We start from the raw sequence: 15,268 nt of genomic DNA, 5'->3' as shown, positions 1-15,268 counted from the left end.
AAAAATTATTTTACTTCATAAAATATATTATTTTAACACATAAAGTACATTATTCTAACTCATAAAATACATTATCTTACCCCATAATGTTCACTATTCTAACACGCACATAGAGCAAAGCATTTTGTTAACATTAAAACAACGTCGTTTTGGACCGTGGTCCACACAATAATTTGTTGGGTAGCATATGGTGGATAACATCTAGCAAGCTTAAGGCCTAGGCGTTAAGAGGGGAAAGCTACAAATGCAATAGATTTGATCAAGAATCATATTTCACCCACTCAATCACCAATTCTAAGAGGAATACACATATTTTTCTATGTATAAATAGTTGTCTTGTATTCTAAACAAGCATTCTTTCTTGGGAATTACAAAACTCTTAACAAAAATAGCCAGCAACTCGACGTCGCGACGGTTATATAAAGATAAAATATGACTAGTCCAAAATATAATGGTTAACTATAAAGTGTAGTACTAATTACTAATAATAACAATAAAGGATAATTAACAACTTACCTTAATGATGCAAATCGCATCTCTCCATAGCGTCAATGAAGATCAACTCACAAACAAAGCCTTCAAAATTCTTTCCATCTTTGGCGACAAAGAGTTGATCTGACCCGTCAATGTCGCTCCCATTGATACATAACAATTTATTAGTATGACTTAATTATCATTATCAATAATCACCAAATATGCAATCTTTCCAAACATAAAAGATTACCAAGAAATAATTATTATTATGAAAGGTAATAAACGAGATTAGCTCATAAACTTAATAACAAGTAATTAACAATGCCAATTAGTAATAACTACAGTAGGCAAAGCTGTAATTAAGAGGATGTCAAATACTAATCTCAATTTACCACACAATTAGTTTGGTATATTTGATTGGAAATGGTTTTCAGTTTAAACCATGTTCTCTATCAATTCTTTCCGTGTAGAACATTCTGATCAATTGAAGAGGGGAACGAAGTGGAAAAAGGAACCTAAACAATGAAATGATGATTTTAGCCTTGTTTTGACGCTGCTTAACTAAAGGTAAGATGACAGAAGGATTAATGGTAGAAAGATTAAAATTTTAATAAAGTTACTGATTCTATTACATTGTAATTTAATCTCATAACGTGTCATCTGGGCACAAAGTGTTTGTCATCAAATTTATTTCTTATATTACGTACTTTAATATATATATATATATATATATATATATATATATATATATAATATTATAATGTATATACACATTATTACCATTGAAGAATATTAAAAAAAAAAAGATATTATGTATGCATGCGCACAATAATAATAATGAGAAATATAAAAAGAATAATATGAATTTAAAAATTTTATTTTATATATAGTATATAAAAAGAAATATTAACCAAAACTGAATATAAATGAAGAATATAATCTGGATTGAGATTTATAAATGAGTTATATAATCCTTTTTTTTTGCATATCGCAGTGACATGTCCTTATTTGTCACTCATATAATCCGCCAATCAATATCCAAGGTTCGATACACTTTCTTTAATGGCGTTTCATTGCCGTCTTTATAACGCTCCAACCTCAATCACCGCCGTCTCTCCTCTCTCCTCCGCACGCTATCACCAACTCCTCCCCTCACTGAATCCTTGCCTCAACTTTAACCGCGGTAAAACTTTACTAATATATATGTAACGCACGCATAAAATGACGAATTACCTTGCTCCTGGTATTTGAATTGATTGATTTTGCTTATATATATTAGACGGAAGTTTGTATTCGGATGGCCGGCGGGGAAGGGGCGGCGTTGAGGTGCGAAACGACGACGGAGAGGGGAGTGATGTCTGAAGATCAAATGCTGGTGAGTTACGCCGTGTTTGGCTGAAATGGGAGATTAGTATTGATTGATCTTAATGGGATTGACTTTGTTTACTTCGTTAGGCGATTGTTCCACCGCACGCTTTGATAAAACACTGGATTTCGGTTCTCCGGAATGAGCAGACTCCTTGTCCGATATTCAGTACGTGAAGCTTTCGCTTAATCGATTACAGTTCTACTTGTTTCTAGATATTTCGTTGGATTTTGCTGTTTAGTTTTGATGCTGAAAGTAAGATATGCTGAGTTCTTCTTTATCTATTTGTATGCATTTCTTCGTAGGTTGCTGATAATCAATTATGGATGCAGTATGAATAATTATATAAACTAATATGAGTAGGCATTCAATTTATTTGTTCACATTTATTTTATATTTCTTGTGGTGTGCTGATTCAAAAATGGACAACCTTATAGTGTATTTGACTTGGCTGGACTTCAGTTGGTGGAAATGACATGATTGGCTCCCTGAATAGAAATATAGAATTGCAGGCATTCATCTTCTAGTTTGTTTGATTTAGTTTTTGCATATCATGTTGTGATCTAATATGAGATTGCTTACATCATAATTGTTATTAATTTGTTCTGTTGTAGCTGCAATAGGTTAGTAATGTCTGACAAATGGAAAAAACAAAAAATTCTTTGTATTCATAATGCCTCTTGTTTTGGATGCATTAGGCTGTCGTTAACCTCTGTATACCTTACCTCACTACATCATCTATCAGTGGTTTTTTGCTCTTGCTATGTTATTTTACACATCAGGCATAGGGGTTGTTCTTTTCAACTGTGTGTTTGTTTACTTTTAATTGTAATTACAGAGAATGCCATGGCTGAGCTAGGGAGATTGCTAATATACGAAGCTTCAAGAGATTGGTTGGTGAGTTACATTGGGTCATTGGGATGCATGTTTTGTCCACAATTGCTTCTGAATCTGATTATTTATTATATAATAATTATGAACACAGGAACTGAGTGTATGAAATTGAATAAAAACTGAACTTTGAATTTACAATTTAGCTCTGCTAGTGATGTTCAGTCTCTACTCTCTACTGTTTGTTATGTTTAGCTAACCTTATTATTGTGCTTTTGTAACACCTGCTCCTTCTAAGACATTTTTTGTATGAAATGCTCATTTAACTACTTTTCACCATTATTTCCAGCCAACCATAACAGCCGAGATTCAAACACCCGTGGCCATTGCCTCTGTTGAGTTTATTGATCCAAGTGAACCTGTTGTGGTTAGTATTTTTTAAGTTCTGCATCAGTGCTATATATACTTGGGCACAATTTTTCTTGTTTCTATGTCCTACTTTTCAGAATTGGTCTCTGAATATCTCCGGACATTGATTTCCCTTCATTATATGTTTAATTAATTTTCTATGTCCTACTTGCAGATTGTTCCCATCTTGAGAGCTGGCCTAGCTCTTGCTGAGCATGCATCATCAATTCTGCCTGCTACAAAAATTTATCATCTGGGTAAGTGACATTTACTACCCTTGTACTCCATTTAACTTTGTCACTAATATTCTAGTCTAGTAAGTATATTAGGTATCTGTATGAAATTGTAATCTGCATCTATAACTACTTCTATGCATGGCATTGGTAGAAATAATAATAATAATAATAATAATAATAATAATAATAATAATAATAATAATAATAATAATAATAATAATAATAATAAATTAATAATAATAATAATAATAATTATTATTATTATTATTATTATTATATTTGAAATGTGATTTATTATCATTATTTGATTTCTCAAGTGTGTTGTTCACCATTACTATGTTGATATTTATCTTCATTCCAAATTAAAGGAATCAGTAGAAATGAAGAAACCCTTCAACCAACAGTATACTTGAACAAGTAAGCATTCTTCTCAAAGACGGAATTACATTCTGTTCTTTATTATTGTTATTGTTATCATCATCCTTTGTTTCCCCCTTTCAAGTTGGTGGTCCTTCATTCTCTTACAGAATATTATTGTGCTTCATTGCCTCCACTTTATATATTCTTCTTATCACTCACATGATTCTCACTAGTATAGTTGAACATGGGATGCTTTAAGTAACCTTTTGGATAAGTTTCTCACTGTCTTTCATGCGGATCCATCAGGCTACCTGACAAATTTCCCGATGGTTCTCGCATTTTTCTTGTTGATCCTATGCTGGCTACAGGTAGAAATACTTTTGCTTTGAAGTAACTTCTAGACTCTGAGAATATATACTTGCTTTGAGGCTTGTGTGTGTGCATATACATACACACGTACATATAAACACAATAAATAATTCATGTTGTCTTATGATTTGTGTTCTTGGCAAAGATGTACAGTATGAATCTAAGCATTAAATCCTTGCTGTCAAAATCAGATACCTTCTAGCTTGAAGAGCTTTCTTCTCATATGCATACATAGCAATATAGCATACTTAAATTCCTTAATTGATCCCAACATGTGCTGTCCTAAAGTTTGGACTGGATGCAAACGACACATCTTACAAATTATAGGGGATGGGGATTGAACTTGAGATCTCATACTAATAAGTCTTAGGCGTAATGGCTTATGTCTCTGGACTACAAGGTCTTTGGTGTTGAGAACGCATTATCTAACAGTTTGTGTATGAGACCAACTAGGCAACAAATGTGTGCAATGTGCATACATGATTGCAGTCGTAAACCCTCCTAGTTTGCAACTAATCCATATGTATCTCTATGTATTTCTAGGCGGTACAGCAGTTGCAGCTCTTGATTTGATAAAGAAACGTGGAGTTGAGAACAAGCAAATTAAAGTGGTGAAAACACTCTATTCTTTTGAGCATGTGATGGATTTCATTTCAGATTCTCATTACAAACTGCTACTTCTGTTCTGCAATGTCCAACTGTTGGATATCATACTATTCTCATTCTTTTCCTATTCTCTTAAGTGACTTGTATTGTCAATTAGCTAAGTGAATTGCTTCTTTCAGATATCTGCTGTTGCTTCTCCTCCAGCTCTTCAAAGGCTCCGCGAGAAGTTTCCAGGGTAAAAATCTTTTATTGAGTCAAAATCTACTAAAGAATGAAGCTTAATTCATGCAGATGCTGTGATTATTTCTTTTTGTGATTTTCAGGCTACATGTATTTGCTGGAACTGTTGACCCCAAAATCAGTGAAAAAGGGTAATTTTCGCCCAAATCTTTGCTGAACAACAAAATGCTCAGATCATTGCTAATTTCACTACCTTAATTGACATTTTTAGGTTTATAATCCCGGGGCTTGGAGACGCAGGGGACCGTAGTTTTGGCACATAAATGAAACAGTAGGTCCAACAATGTTGGAGCATGGAAGAGAATCTAGTGGAGTCTATTCGAGGGGACCAAAGTTTTACAAGCTTTGGTTCGACCATATTTATAACCATTTTTGTTTGGTGACTCAAATTTTTCTTATATGGATTTTTTTTTTTATTTTTAAAGAAGATATTTATTACACCAAAAGCTATTTTTTAGAATTAATTATCGAAATGGTCCCTTGACTATAATAAAATTATCAATTTAGTCATTGACTATTTTTTTAAACCTAATTTAGTCCTTAACTTTAAAAATTTTAACCAATTTGATCTATCGTTTATTTAGCCATCAGACTTACATTTATTTGGGATCAAATTGGTAATTTTTACTATAGTCAATGGACCATTTTGGTAATTAACTCTTTAACTCTTCGATTTAATAAGAGAGGAAATGGTGAATATGATGACTAAAATGGTTCCTTGATTATACTAAAATTACTAATTTGGTCTGAGTAATCAGAAGTGAAGGCTAAATTGGTTAAGATTTTTAAAGTTAAAGACTAGATTAGGCAAAAAAAATAATTAAGGATCAAATTGATAATTTTATTATAATTAAAGGACCGTTTTGGTAACATTTCAACATTTTTTAAAAAAATTATCATTTCCTAAGTTTTCTATTTCCTGTTTTTGTGCTATATAGCAGCGTGGTTAGGCTAGAGACGAGCTTAAATTCCCTTAACTATTTGCTGGCAAATTAGTGATTGGACCATGGTCTACATTACAAGATAGACCACTACTAAATATTTATTTTTAATGTGTACTAAATGTTCATTTTTAATGTAGTACTAAAAAATAAAATTGCATTATACATAAAATGCACCTTTAAAAAAAAAGTACATTAAAAATGAATTTGTATATGCGTACTTGCGTAGTCCACAGTATAATTATTAGATTTATTTTACTATTGCTAGAATTTCATGCCGGATTTTGGTTGGGGGTCGTTTAAAAGTGGTAATTTGCTTGTGGTTGCTGTATTTTCTCAAGCCAAGTCAAAGCTTAGTTTGAGCAGTGAGTGGAGTATTATTGTTTCCCAAAAGGAAACAAAAGAATGATGAAACTTCAATTTAATACTTATGCATATTTAATGCTTTGAACGATATTTTTCTGATAAAATAAATATTTTATCAAAGTTGGACATGAGAGTTCAGTTTTAGATAGTGATTTGAACATTAGCTTCAATATTCCGAGTTACGAACATAAATGTTTCTTGATTTTTAACCTTACTGGTATTGTGAGCAATTAAATTAAATTCACTGTTGATTGCAATATTGCAACCACAAAAGAAAAGCAATATTGCAGGCAGAGATAACTGGATTAACATACCTTTATTATGCAATAATAATAACTGGATTAACATACCTTTAGAAAAGAAGTGGCAATAGTTTTTCAGAAACACCAGAGTCTACAGTCTACAGGCAGGCAGAAATTATGAGAAATGTTTTAGCAATCATGCATTTAAGAATGGCATAAGTCCATACAAGTAACTTCAAATCCATTTACAAATGGCCTCTGCAATTATGGTGGCCAGTAACTGATAAAACTACCTTCTCCAACAAAGAAATTTATCTACTTAGCACCACTAGAAGTAGCAGTTTGAGCGCGGCGTCCAATCTCCATCACTGATTAATCCCCTTTAGAAACAAGGAAAAGATCAGCTCCCCTCAGAATTAGGATGACCATAACAAATTGGACATATAATAAATAAATTTACAATTTACCTAAACATATAATATTGTCAACACAACATAATAAATGTCTGGGAGTGTGAATTCTTACTACTCTCCTGTATATGACATCATAAAAACCCACCTACCTTAGTGGACACGATACAATTTTAATCTCAACCCAACAACAATCATTATATCATCGAGACATGGACCACGGTTCAAATTCATTTTTACTATACTGAAAGTTCATTTTTAATACATTGACTGTTCATTTTTGAAGGTTCATTATTTGGTATAGTACTTTAAAAAAATGAAATTTCAGTACATTAAAAATAAACCTTCAGTATACTAAAAATGAACATTTATCCGTGATCCACATTGCAAGGTAAACATGGTCCACCGTGCAATTTGCCAGACTCAGACATTGGAATGACAATAATCAAATGCAATCAGTCAATCACATAATGTGTGAAACAATGCATTGAAACTTTCAGAGAGGAGCATTTCCGTGTTTGGTCATGTTACTCACTAGGAAACTTCACAAAATCTTTTTGGGGCTGTTTCCACATATTTCTTTTCTTTTCTTAAAAAATATAAAAAATAAAAGGGAACATTTACTATCAAAGTGTGTTTCAGACTTTTAGGCGTCTAGTGAAAAAAAAAAAAAAAAAAAAAAAAATTGGGTAAAAAGAAATGCGGTCTTATTCCTTTTTTTATAGGCCCTGTTTGGTAAAAAGTTGGCCTATAGGCCAATTTTGGCTTATTTGACCACTATTAATTGTTTGATTTAGTTAAAATATCAATATAAATGTTTGGTTAATTAGCTTTTTACAACTCCAAATGACTAAAATTGAAAAAGCTACCCCAAGCAACTTTTTCAATTAGCTTTTTGAGAAAAAAAATTATACCAAACAGCTAACAGTTAACAGCTAATTTACCAAACACTTTTCTACAATCAGCTAATGTTATCAACTATTTATACCCTCTAATTAACACAATCAGCTAACAACTAACAGCTATCAGCTAACAGCCATTTTACCAAACAGGGCCATAATATATTTGCAAGTTTCTCCCACGTTTTGTGTTTTACATTTTCAAAAATTAAAGTGTCTCCAAGTTCTGTGCCCTCTTTCGCATTTTCTGTTTCCTAGGTGGGTAGCAACATACATCCCAATGATATACATAGTTTTGTCTAATTACTCTTTAAATAACATCTTACTGCGGGGGCGGGGATTATACCCAACCAAAATAGCAGTAAGATCAGCAAAAAAGATGAAAAGGCCAGTAACTTACATGCAATAATCTTCAGAAACTAGAGTTCACTGTAATTGCGCCAGACAGCTCGGAATTCTTCACGGAATGTGTTCAGACGAGCTTTCAAGTTAGGAGTTCGGAAGCTTGCATGAACAAGTGTGGCTGTGAGAGAGACAGTTTAATTAGAAAGACATCAAAATTGGAACAAATGAACAATTAGCTAAAGAACAAGCTGTTATGATTACCAAGAAGGCCAACAGATAATGCCCATGAGACGGTTAGAAGACCACAGGAGACAAACCAAAGGATTGAACTCACTGAAAAGAAAGCAACAGATATGAGATGACATTGCACTAGAGTTTAAAATGATTCAGCTCCAAGGAAGAGTGAGATAAACAGATTGCTGGTGCCTACCAGTAGAGAACACCAAGACAAACACCCAGCGGGGTCGTCCACAGATATATATTGCTCGTTTGGCTGATGGGCGCCCTCGAATAACAGGTCTGGAAATTATCAGATAGTTAAGTAGGTGGCAATATCACATGCTTTACAATTTCACAATCAAAGACATACTCACGTGAGGGGAGGCCTCATTTTTGCAGCTAAATGTGGAGAGAACTGCCTGACAGTTCTTGTCACCTTTTCATTAAAAGCACCTGCAAAGCTGTTAGAAAAATCATTATCAACATGAGAAGATTGTTTTACAAGGTACCATTTTACCCAAATGCCCTGAGAAACATAGTTAAAAATCAGAAAGCACACATAAACTCCAATACACAAAAATACCCAATCTCTCATACATATTAGCCATGCTCTGTAATTATTGCAAAAACAAATACTACTTGAACTTTACAATTCATTTCAATATGAAATGTACAGCATCACCTAGAATAAAAAGCATCTATACAAATTCATGCAATCCATCATAATCAACAACCAAAATGTTGTTGAGTTTAGATTACACCATGATATTGCTAGTGGAACTAGATTTAAAATAAATCATATCAAGAAGCCCAGATAACTGGCCTATTTTAAAAGATAAACTAATGGAACAAATCAAGCACTGTTTGAAAACAAGTGCAACACCATGTTATGGCATACTGGAATTTAGAAGACTTGAAGAAAAGTGTGTCCTAAACATTGGTATACCTGTCATTCAGAAAAGCAATGCTTAGAGCTGTCAAAAGAGCAGCAACAATAGCTAGTGGTCTCCTAAGAAATCCCATTCCTGCAGTGTTAAATGAACATGAATAAATTAAATATTTACGAGTAACATTCTGGAGATGAAACATAAGATTACAAATGAAGAGAAAAGATTAAAAGTAAAGGCCTAATAACTTTAGCCTCTCTTACCAAGAATAAAAACAATCATGAGGAAGTAATTTGTCCGGTAGCTGTAATGAAAAAAGAGAAGGAAAAAAAAAAAAAAAAAAACAAGAGAACGAAGAGTCAATAAATTGCAGATTGCAATAGTATAGTTGTTTAGGAAATCTAAACAGTGCATAAATTTGAGTCCCTAGATCTCTTTTTTCATCATAATTACTCAAATGAATAACCAACAAGAGCTTTCATACTTCTCAATTGTTAACCAACTGAAAACAAAATTCAGTAATTCACACTCATCTTATAACCCTCTGCTTCCTTCTAAAAACAACCACCGAAACCAATAGCTAATCAAAGTAACTCACAAAACTGAATCAGTTTCCGGAACAGCATAAATAGTCAAATTCTAGCAGCTCAAAATGAAATCTCGGAACAAAATATTCGAATTTCTAGCTGAAAATGAAACTTCTAATTTGACGCGTCTTAGTAGAATTGAATTCCTTCTAGAAGCATCCACGGTGCTCAATCCCCAAATGCAAAACCAAAATCGCACATTCGCACATAACACACTTGCGATTCATTCTAGAAATATCCAGGCAGATCAATCACCAAATTGAATAAAATGATAATCAGTATCGCAAAGGACGATGTTGCATGTAAATCGCAAACATATATGAAGAGCTTACTAGTAGAGATTGCACTTGAGGCGGCTGTTCCATTTGGCATAGGAGCGGGGGACAGTGAATCGGGAGAAGAATTCGGAGAGTGGACGCGGCGGCGATGACCAGTCAACCTCCCGGAGCGCCTCGATCAGATCCTCCGCTGTCACGTTTCCCCAATCCATACCTCCGATCGGACAACGCGAAACCCTAGAAAAACAAAAAGTATCGGGAGCAAACCAGCGAGGAACAAGGAAGGAAGCAGAGACAAACAACGATTCGACTGCGTGAACGGGAGATTTCTGAATCCGATAAAGCAAGCTTTGGAAGAGGAATTGTGGAAATGAATAATATATTTTGAGCACTCCGTCCGTACTGAATAATAGTTGTATCAATTTCGAAGTTTGAACAAAGTCGCCTACACACCACCCTAGCGGGGGAGAAGACGTGTGGTTACAATATAAAGATATTCAAAACGCGAAAAGATTATTGATGTTAAGAGGCAGTTTCGAACGAAGGACCTTCAGCAGTAAGTTTTGCAAGATGACCATTTACACAGTGCAAACAATGAATAATCAATTACTCAAGTTTTGTCTCTACCAAAAAAAAATTACTCAAGTTTTGTTTATATCCTACTTTTTAAAATCAATTTCTACAAATTTTTTAGATTCTCCTATTAAACCTACTCACTAATATTCATTATCATGTTACTATTGTATGAACTGTATTTTAATAGATACACAAGTCACATAAACTAGTAAAAATAATGAATTTTGAGTAAAAGATCATTACTGAAAAACTCAAATTTTTTTATTAAGGTAGACAAAAATTAATGTATTTTCTAACATTTTGATCATGATCTTAGCCTCTTAGGGGGTTGAAAAGGTTGGCTAAAAATTCCAACAAACATCTATGGGTGTTCAAAATTTTCATACAAAAATAAGGAGAAGAGGAAGGTGAAAAATGAAGAGGTTTACTAGTTATTGAAAAACTTTATATTTTTTTAAATGTTGTTGTAGTTTCTAATTTTGTAATTGATGGTTTGTCTGATACTATTATTTAAATACTCTAAATGAGGTAATATAAAAATAATAAAAAATAAAATAAGCAATTCATCAGTTGGTGAAACTTTTAAATTTTTTACTTTAATTTCGATGAGACATCGAACCATGACTATTAAAAAAAAAAAAAAAAAGGCTAAGGTGTCATCCCGCACCATGAACCACTACTGATTATTCATGTCGCACCATGATCTTTAATAAGTGCTATTCCGAACCATAAATCAATTTTTTTTTTCGCCTAGCATTTTTTGTAGGTTTTTCGGTAAAGAGTATGACATAGCGCAGGATTTAGGTGCTTTTGACTTATTTGTTAGTGACGTGGCTTTAATTAAATGACATGGAGTCCATGTAAGCTTAAATAAATAAATAAATAAATAAATAATAGGGATGAAGTTGGTGTGGCTGTATTCCGGGGCTCCGAGGACGTCGGAATCGAGGTCGATTCTCCAGAGCTTCTCGACGTCGTCCACGACGATGAGGTCGGAATCGAAGTAGATAATGCGGGTGACTGTGGCGGGGAGGAGATCGATGAGGTAGATGCCCGCGTAATTGAGAGTCTGGTCAAGCGCGCAGCGGATGGAGGAGGAGATGAGGTGGCGAACGAGGGCAGGGTTGAAGCAGTAGAGCGGGAAATTAAGGTACGGGAAAGTGGTGACAATGGTGGCATTCAGGTACCGGAAGTGTCGGTGGACGGTGAGGAAGTGGAAGAACATGTTTTTCGAGCATCCGGCGTGCTGTAGGACGAAGAGAACGGCGGCGATAGAAGTGTGGCTGTTGGAAACTAATATCTTTAAGAAAGGACTGATCAGAGCTTTTCTGCATTTGGATCATTTTCACTTGGTTCTGGGTAAGAAATAGCAGGGGGTGTTTATTCTCGGGGAGGTCATCGACATCCCCAGCCCAGGCGTCGTTGTCCCTTCGTGCTCGGAGGTTCAAATATAATTTCTTGTGTAGAATTCAATTTTCACTTTTCCTTTGCATAATGGGAGTGGCCTTCACATACACACACACACACACACATATATATGTGTGTGTGTGTGTGGCTTTCTTGCATCCTAATCCTAATTATTATATTATAGATTCATGTTATACATATTGATTATGTTCTGTTTTGCTTGCAAAGTTGGGTGAATAAATATGCATATATTGTTGAGGATCACAAAGGAAAGAAGAGACATAATGCCATTGTGATGCAATCATCCATGGGTAACCAGTAAGAAATTCCACCATAGGAAATTCTCGTCTCCATAGGAAATTCCGCCACACACAAAGCTATGACCAAGGTGCTAGAAGTAAAAAGAAAAAAAAAAAAAAAAGTCCATGCCAGCATTTTATTACTTGCAACTTGTAGGTAACCTACAAAAAGTGCTAGGCGAAAAAAAAAAAAATTAGTTTATGGCTCGAAATAGCACTTATTAAGATCATGGTGCGGCATGAATAATTAGTGATGGTCCATGGTGCGGGACGACACTTTAGCCAAAAAAAAAAAAATCAAATTTCCAACCAATCCAAGTTCGAAAAATCACTTCAACAACTACTCCATACAAAATTTCAACCAATTTCGATTGTGGTATATGTTTTAAACTATTTTTGATGCGTTGAGCCGTTGACTGAGATCTGCAATAGCTTCAGTAATCGAAACCAAATTCTCAATGTACTCATGAATGTTGCTATTTCACGGTTGAATTCCTCAGTGACAGGGTGGCTTAAAAATGATATGATTGACATGTCTGAGCCCGAGTTTGAATCGAGGACTTCTAGTGTGTGAGACTAGCGTGATAACCAACTACACCACCCAGACAATGTTTTACTTAATTCTAATTTATAAATATAGTCTACATAATTAATATTTACCAGTTGTGTGAACAAAAGTTGAAACTATTTATGTTTGGCTTGTAAGTTGCTGTAGTTTATCTTTTCTAAAAAAAGTTATCAATTAGATAAAGGAAATGGTTGGTAATTAGTTTATCGTTGATTGTGTTAGTTGTTTTAATTTGTTAGTAGTACTAATGATTTGTAAAAATATGTTTGGTAAATTAATTATATATAATTAGTTGGTAATAAATAAAATAACTTATGAGTACATATGTCTATTATTTATTTATTTATTTATTTATTTATTTAACAATCATTAAATTTGATGGATGAATGATGCATGACTCCAATGTTAATTGAGCTAAGAAGTGGAGGTTGAGAGTCAATCGGACATAGGGGTATTAGGAACCCATTGACAATGTTTTTGGGGCTTAAATAAGAAGAGAATAAAGTTAATTTGCCCCTTCAAACAGTATCATCACTTCACGCACTAGTCTTTTTGTACTTTGTCTTCCTAACCGGTCATTCTCACCCGTCAAAGAAGTGCATTTGGTATGCCATCGAGGCCCATCCAAGAACTTGAGCCATTTGGCATGATTTTTATTCATTGTATTTATTTAATTATGGACAAATTACATTTATCGTTCTTAAGTTATAGGGTAATTGTAGAATTCGTCTTTAAATGTTAGTCGTGCTCACTTTTCACCCCTTATTATTTGTAGTTTAATTATGACATTTAAAATATCACATGCCTAGCGAATATTAACCAAGTGCGATCGATCGAAAATTCCAACAATTACTTAAACAACTACTCCATAAAAATTTTCAACCAATTTCAATTGGGGACTATACTTTAAACTATTTTTTATGCGCGTTGACTGAGATCTGCAATAGCTTCAGCAATAGAAACCAAATTCTCAATATACTCACGAATGTTGCTATTTCATGGTTGAATTCCTTAGTGAAAGGGTGGCTTAAAAATATAAAACTGATATTGTCTAAGCCCGGGTTCAAACCGGGGACCTCTAGTGTGTGAGACTAGCGTGATAACCAACTACACCACCCAGACAATGTTTCACTTGGTTCTACTTTATCAATATAATTCTAAATAGAAATATTACAGAATTTATATTTACCAATTGTGTGAACAAAAGTCGAAACTATTTATGTTTGGCTTGTAAGTTGTTGGAGTGTATCTTTTCTAAAAGGCTATTAATTAGATAAAGGAAATGTTTGGCAATTAGTTTACACGAAAAAAGAAGAGTTAGTCATTAGAGAGGGGATATTTTGGAATTTGTTAGGGATAATTTTGACTTTTGGAAAATAATTACACGAAAATATTGTTACACATTTTGAAAATTAATTGATTTGTGCTAATTAGCAATTTTAGCTTATTGGCTTACTCAATTATCTAAAATTGATTAATTCAACTAAAAAATTTGTTAATAAACCATATTCCAAACACCATTAATCCATTTATTATATATTTCATATTAAGAAACTCTAAACCAACTTGAGATTAAGCACAACCATGCAAGACATGTGAGATGGACTCTTCCTGCAAATTACAAAAATACATGGAAGGCAAGACTATTTCTATGAGTTTAAATTGGTAAGCAAACTGTTAATAGAACTATAAGTATAATTCAATCATTACTGTGTATACTGTGGTCCACACAGCTGTGTGGATCACAGTCTAAAAACATATAAAGTACATTATTCTAACTCATAAAATACATTATTCTAACACATAAAGTACATTATTCGAACTCATAAAATACATTATTTTACCTAAAATTATTATTATTCTAACTCATAAAATACATTATTATAACACATAAAGTACATTATTTTAACTCAAAAGATATATTATCTTACTCTAAAAATTTCATTATTCTAACACATAAAGTACATTATTCTAACTCAAAAAATACATTATTCTAACTCAAAAAATACATTATCTTACCCCCATAATGTTCATTATTCTAACATGCGCGCGAAGCATGATTTTATTATTTTTTTAAAAAACATTAAAATGACGTCATTTTAGACAGTGGTCTACACAATTGTGTGGCCGTAATTTGCCAAGTATAATTAGGTTGGGCATAAACTTAGGTTTGGTTAGATTTTTAAATAAATAAATAAAATAAAAAATTAAAAAAAAATAAAATAATAGATCTGGACCTCATTGTTGACAGCCGTGGCTGTCCGGCTGTCCTCTCCGGACAGCCACGGCTGTCTACAAAAGGGCAGCCACTGGCTGTCTGGGCCGGACAGGCGGTGGCCGATTTTTTTTTTTTA

General features: G+C 33.5%; 2 protein-coding genes and 2 non-coding genes across 4 annotated transcripts; 1 reads left to right on the top strand and 3 right to left on the bottom strand.

Annotated features, from left to right (window-relative positions):
* Positions 1-1,492: 1,492 nt before the first annotated feature.
* LOC109181879 (uracil phosphoribosyltransferase-like) lies at positions 1,493-5,277 on the top strand. The gene is made up of 12 exons (XM_019331833.1): positions 1,493-1,657; positions 1,754-1,849; positions 1,930-2,008; positions 2,679-2,737; positions 3,021-3,098; positions 3,255-3,336; positions 3,684-3,732; positions 3,982-4,043; positions 4,588-4,655; positions 4,830-4,885; positions 4,974-5,021; positions 5,102-5,277. Exons 2-12 carry the CDS (start codon positions 1,772-1,774, stop codon positions 5,151-5,153), a joined length of 711 nt encoding a protein of 236 aa, XP_019187378.1. The 5' UTR covers positions 1,493-1,657; positions 1,754-1,771; the 3' UTR covers positions 5,154-5,277.
* Positions 5,278-6,524: 1,247 nt separating this feature from the next.
* LOC109182075 (PRA1 family protein A1-like) lies at positions 6,525-10,540 on the bottom strand. The gene is made up of 8 exons (XM_019332112.1): positions 10,119-10,540; positions 9,463-9,503; positions 9,259-9,337; positions 8,687-8,773; positions 8,524-8,612; positions 8,355-8,426; positions 8,149-8,271; positions 6,525-6,819 (listed from the first exon to the last, which is right to left on the bottom strand). The coding sequence occupies exons 1-7, from the start codon at positions 10,274-10,276 to the stop codon at positions 8,168-8,170; spliced, it is 630 nt and encodes a 209-aa protein (XP_019187657.1). The 5' UTR covers positions 10,277-10,540; the 3' UTR covers positions 6,525-6,819; positions 8,149-8,167.
* Positions 10,541-12,879: 2,339 nt separating this feature from the next.
* TRNAV-CAC lies at positions 12,880-12,953 on the bottom strand. The gene has a single exon. It is a non-coding gene; the product is annotated as a tRNA-Val (tRNA).
* A 1,009-nt stretch (positions 12,954-13,962) lies between these two features.
* On the bottom strand, positions 13,963-14,036 carry TRNAV-CAC. Its single transcript has one exon. It is a non-coding gene; the product is annotated as a tRNA-Val (tRNA).
* Positions 14,037-15,268: the final 1,232 nt, after the last annotated feature.

Source organism: Ipomoea nil, unplaced genomic scaffold, assembly GCF_001879475.1.
Source record: "Ipomoea nil cultivar Tokyo-kokei standard unplaced genomic scaffold, Asagao_1.1 scaffold1043, whole genome shotgun sequence".
Lineage (NCBI taxonomy): Eukaryota > Viridiplantae > Streptophyta > Magnoliopsida > Solanales > Convolvulaceae > Ipomoea > Ipomoea nil.
The sequence above is the reverse complement of the archived record's forward strand: the minus strand, read 5'-3'. Positions and strand labels throughout refer to the sequence as shown.

Coding starts and splice junctions, on each gene's coding strand:
- LOC109182075 (XM_019332112.1), bottom strand. CDS start 10,276: ATGGATTGGGGAAACGTGACAGCGGAGGATCTGATCGAGGCGCTCCGG. Junction 9,504..10,118: donor CTCAAGTGCAATCTCTACTA/GTAAGCTCTTCA, acceptor TTTTCATTACAG/CTACCGGACAAATTACTTCC. Junction 8,774..9,258: donor ATTGCTTTTCTGAATGACAG/GTATACCAATGT, acceptor TTTTTCTAACAG/CTTTGCAGGTGCTTTTAATG.
- LOC109181879 (XM_019331833.1), top strand. CDS start 1,772: ATGGCCGGCGGGGAAGGGGCGGCGTTGAGGTGCGAAACGACGACGGAG. Junction 4,656..4,829: donor AGAACAAGCAAATTAAAGTG/GTGAAAACACTC, acceptor TGCTTCTTTCAG/ATATCTGCTGTTGCTTCTCC. Junction 4,886..4,973: donor CTCCGCGAGAAGTTTCCAGG/GTAAAAATCTTT, acceptor TGTGATTTTCAG/GCTACATGTATTTGCTGGAA.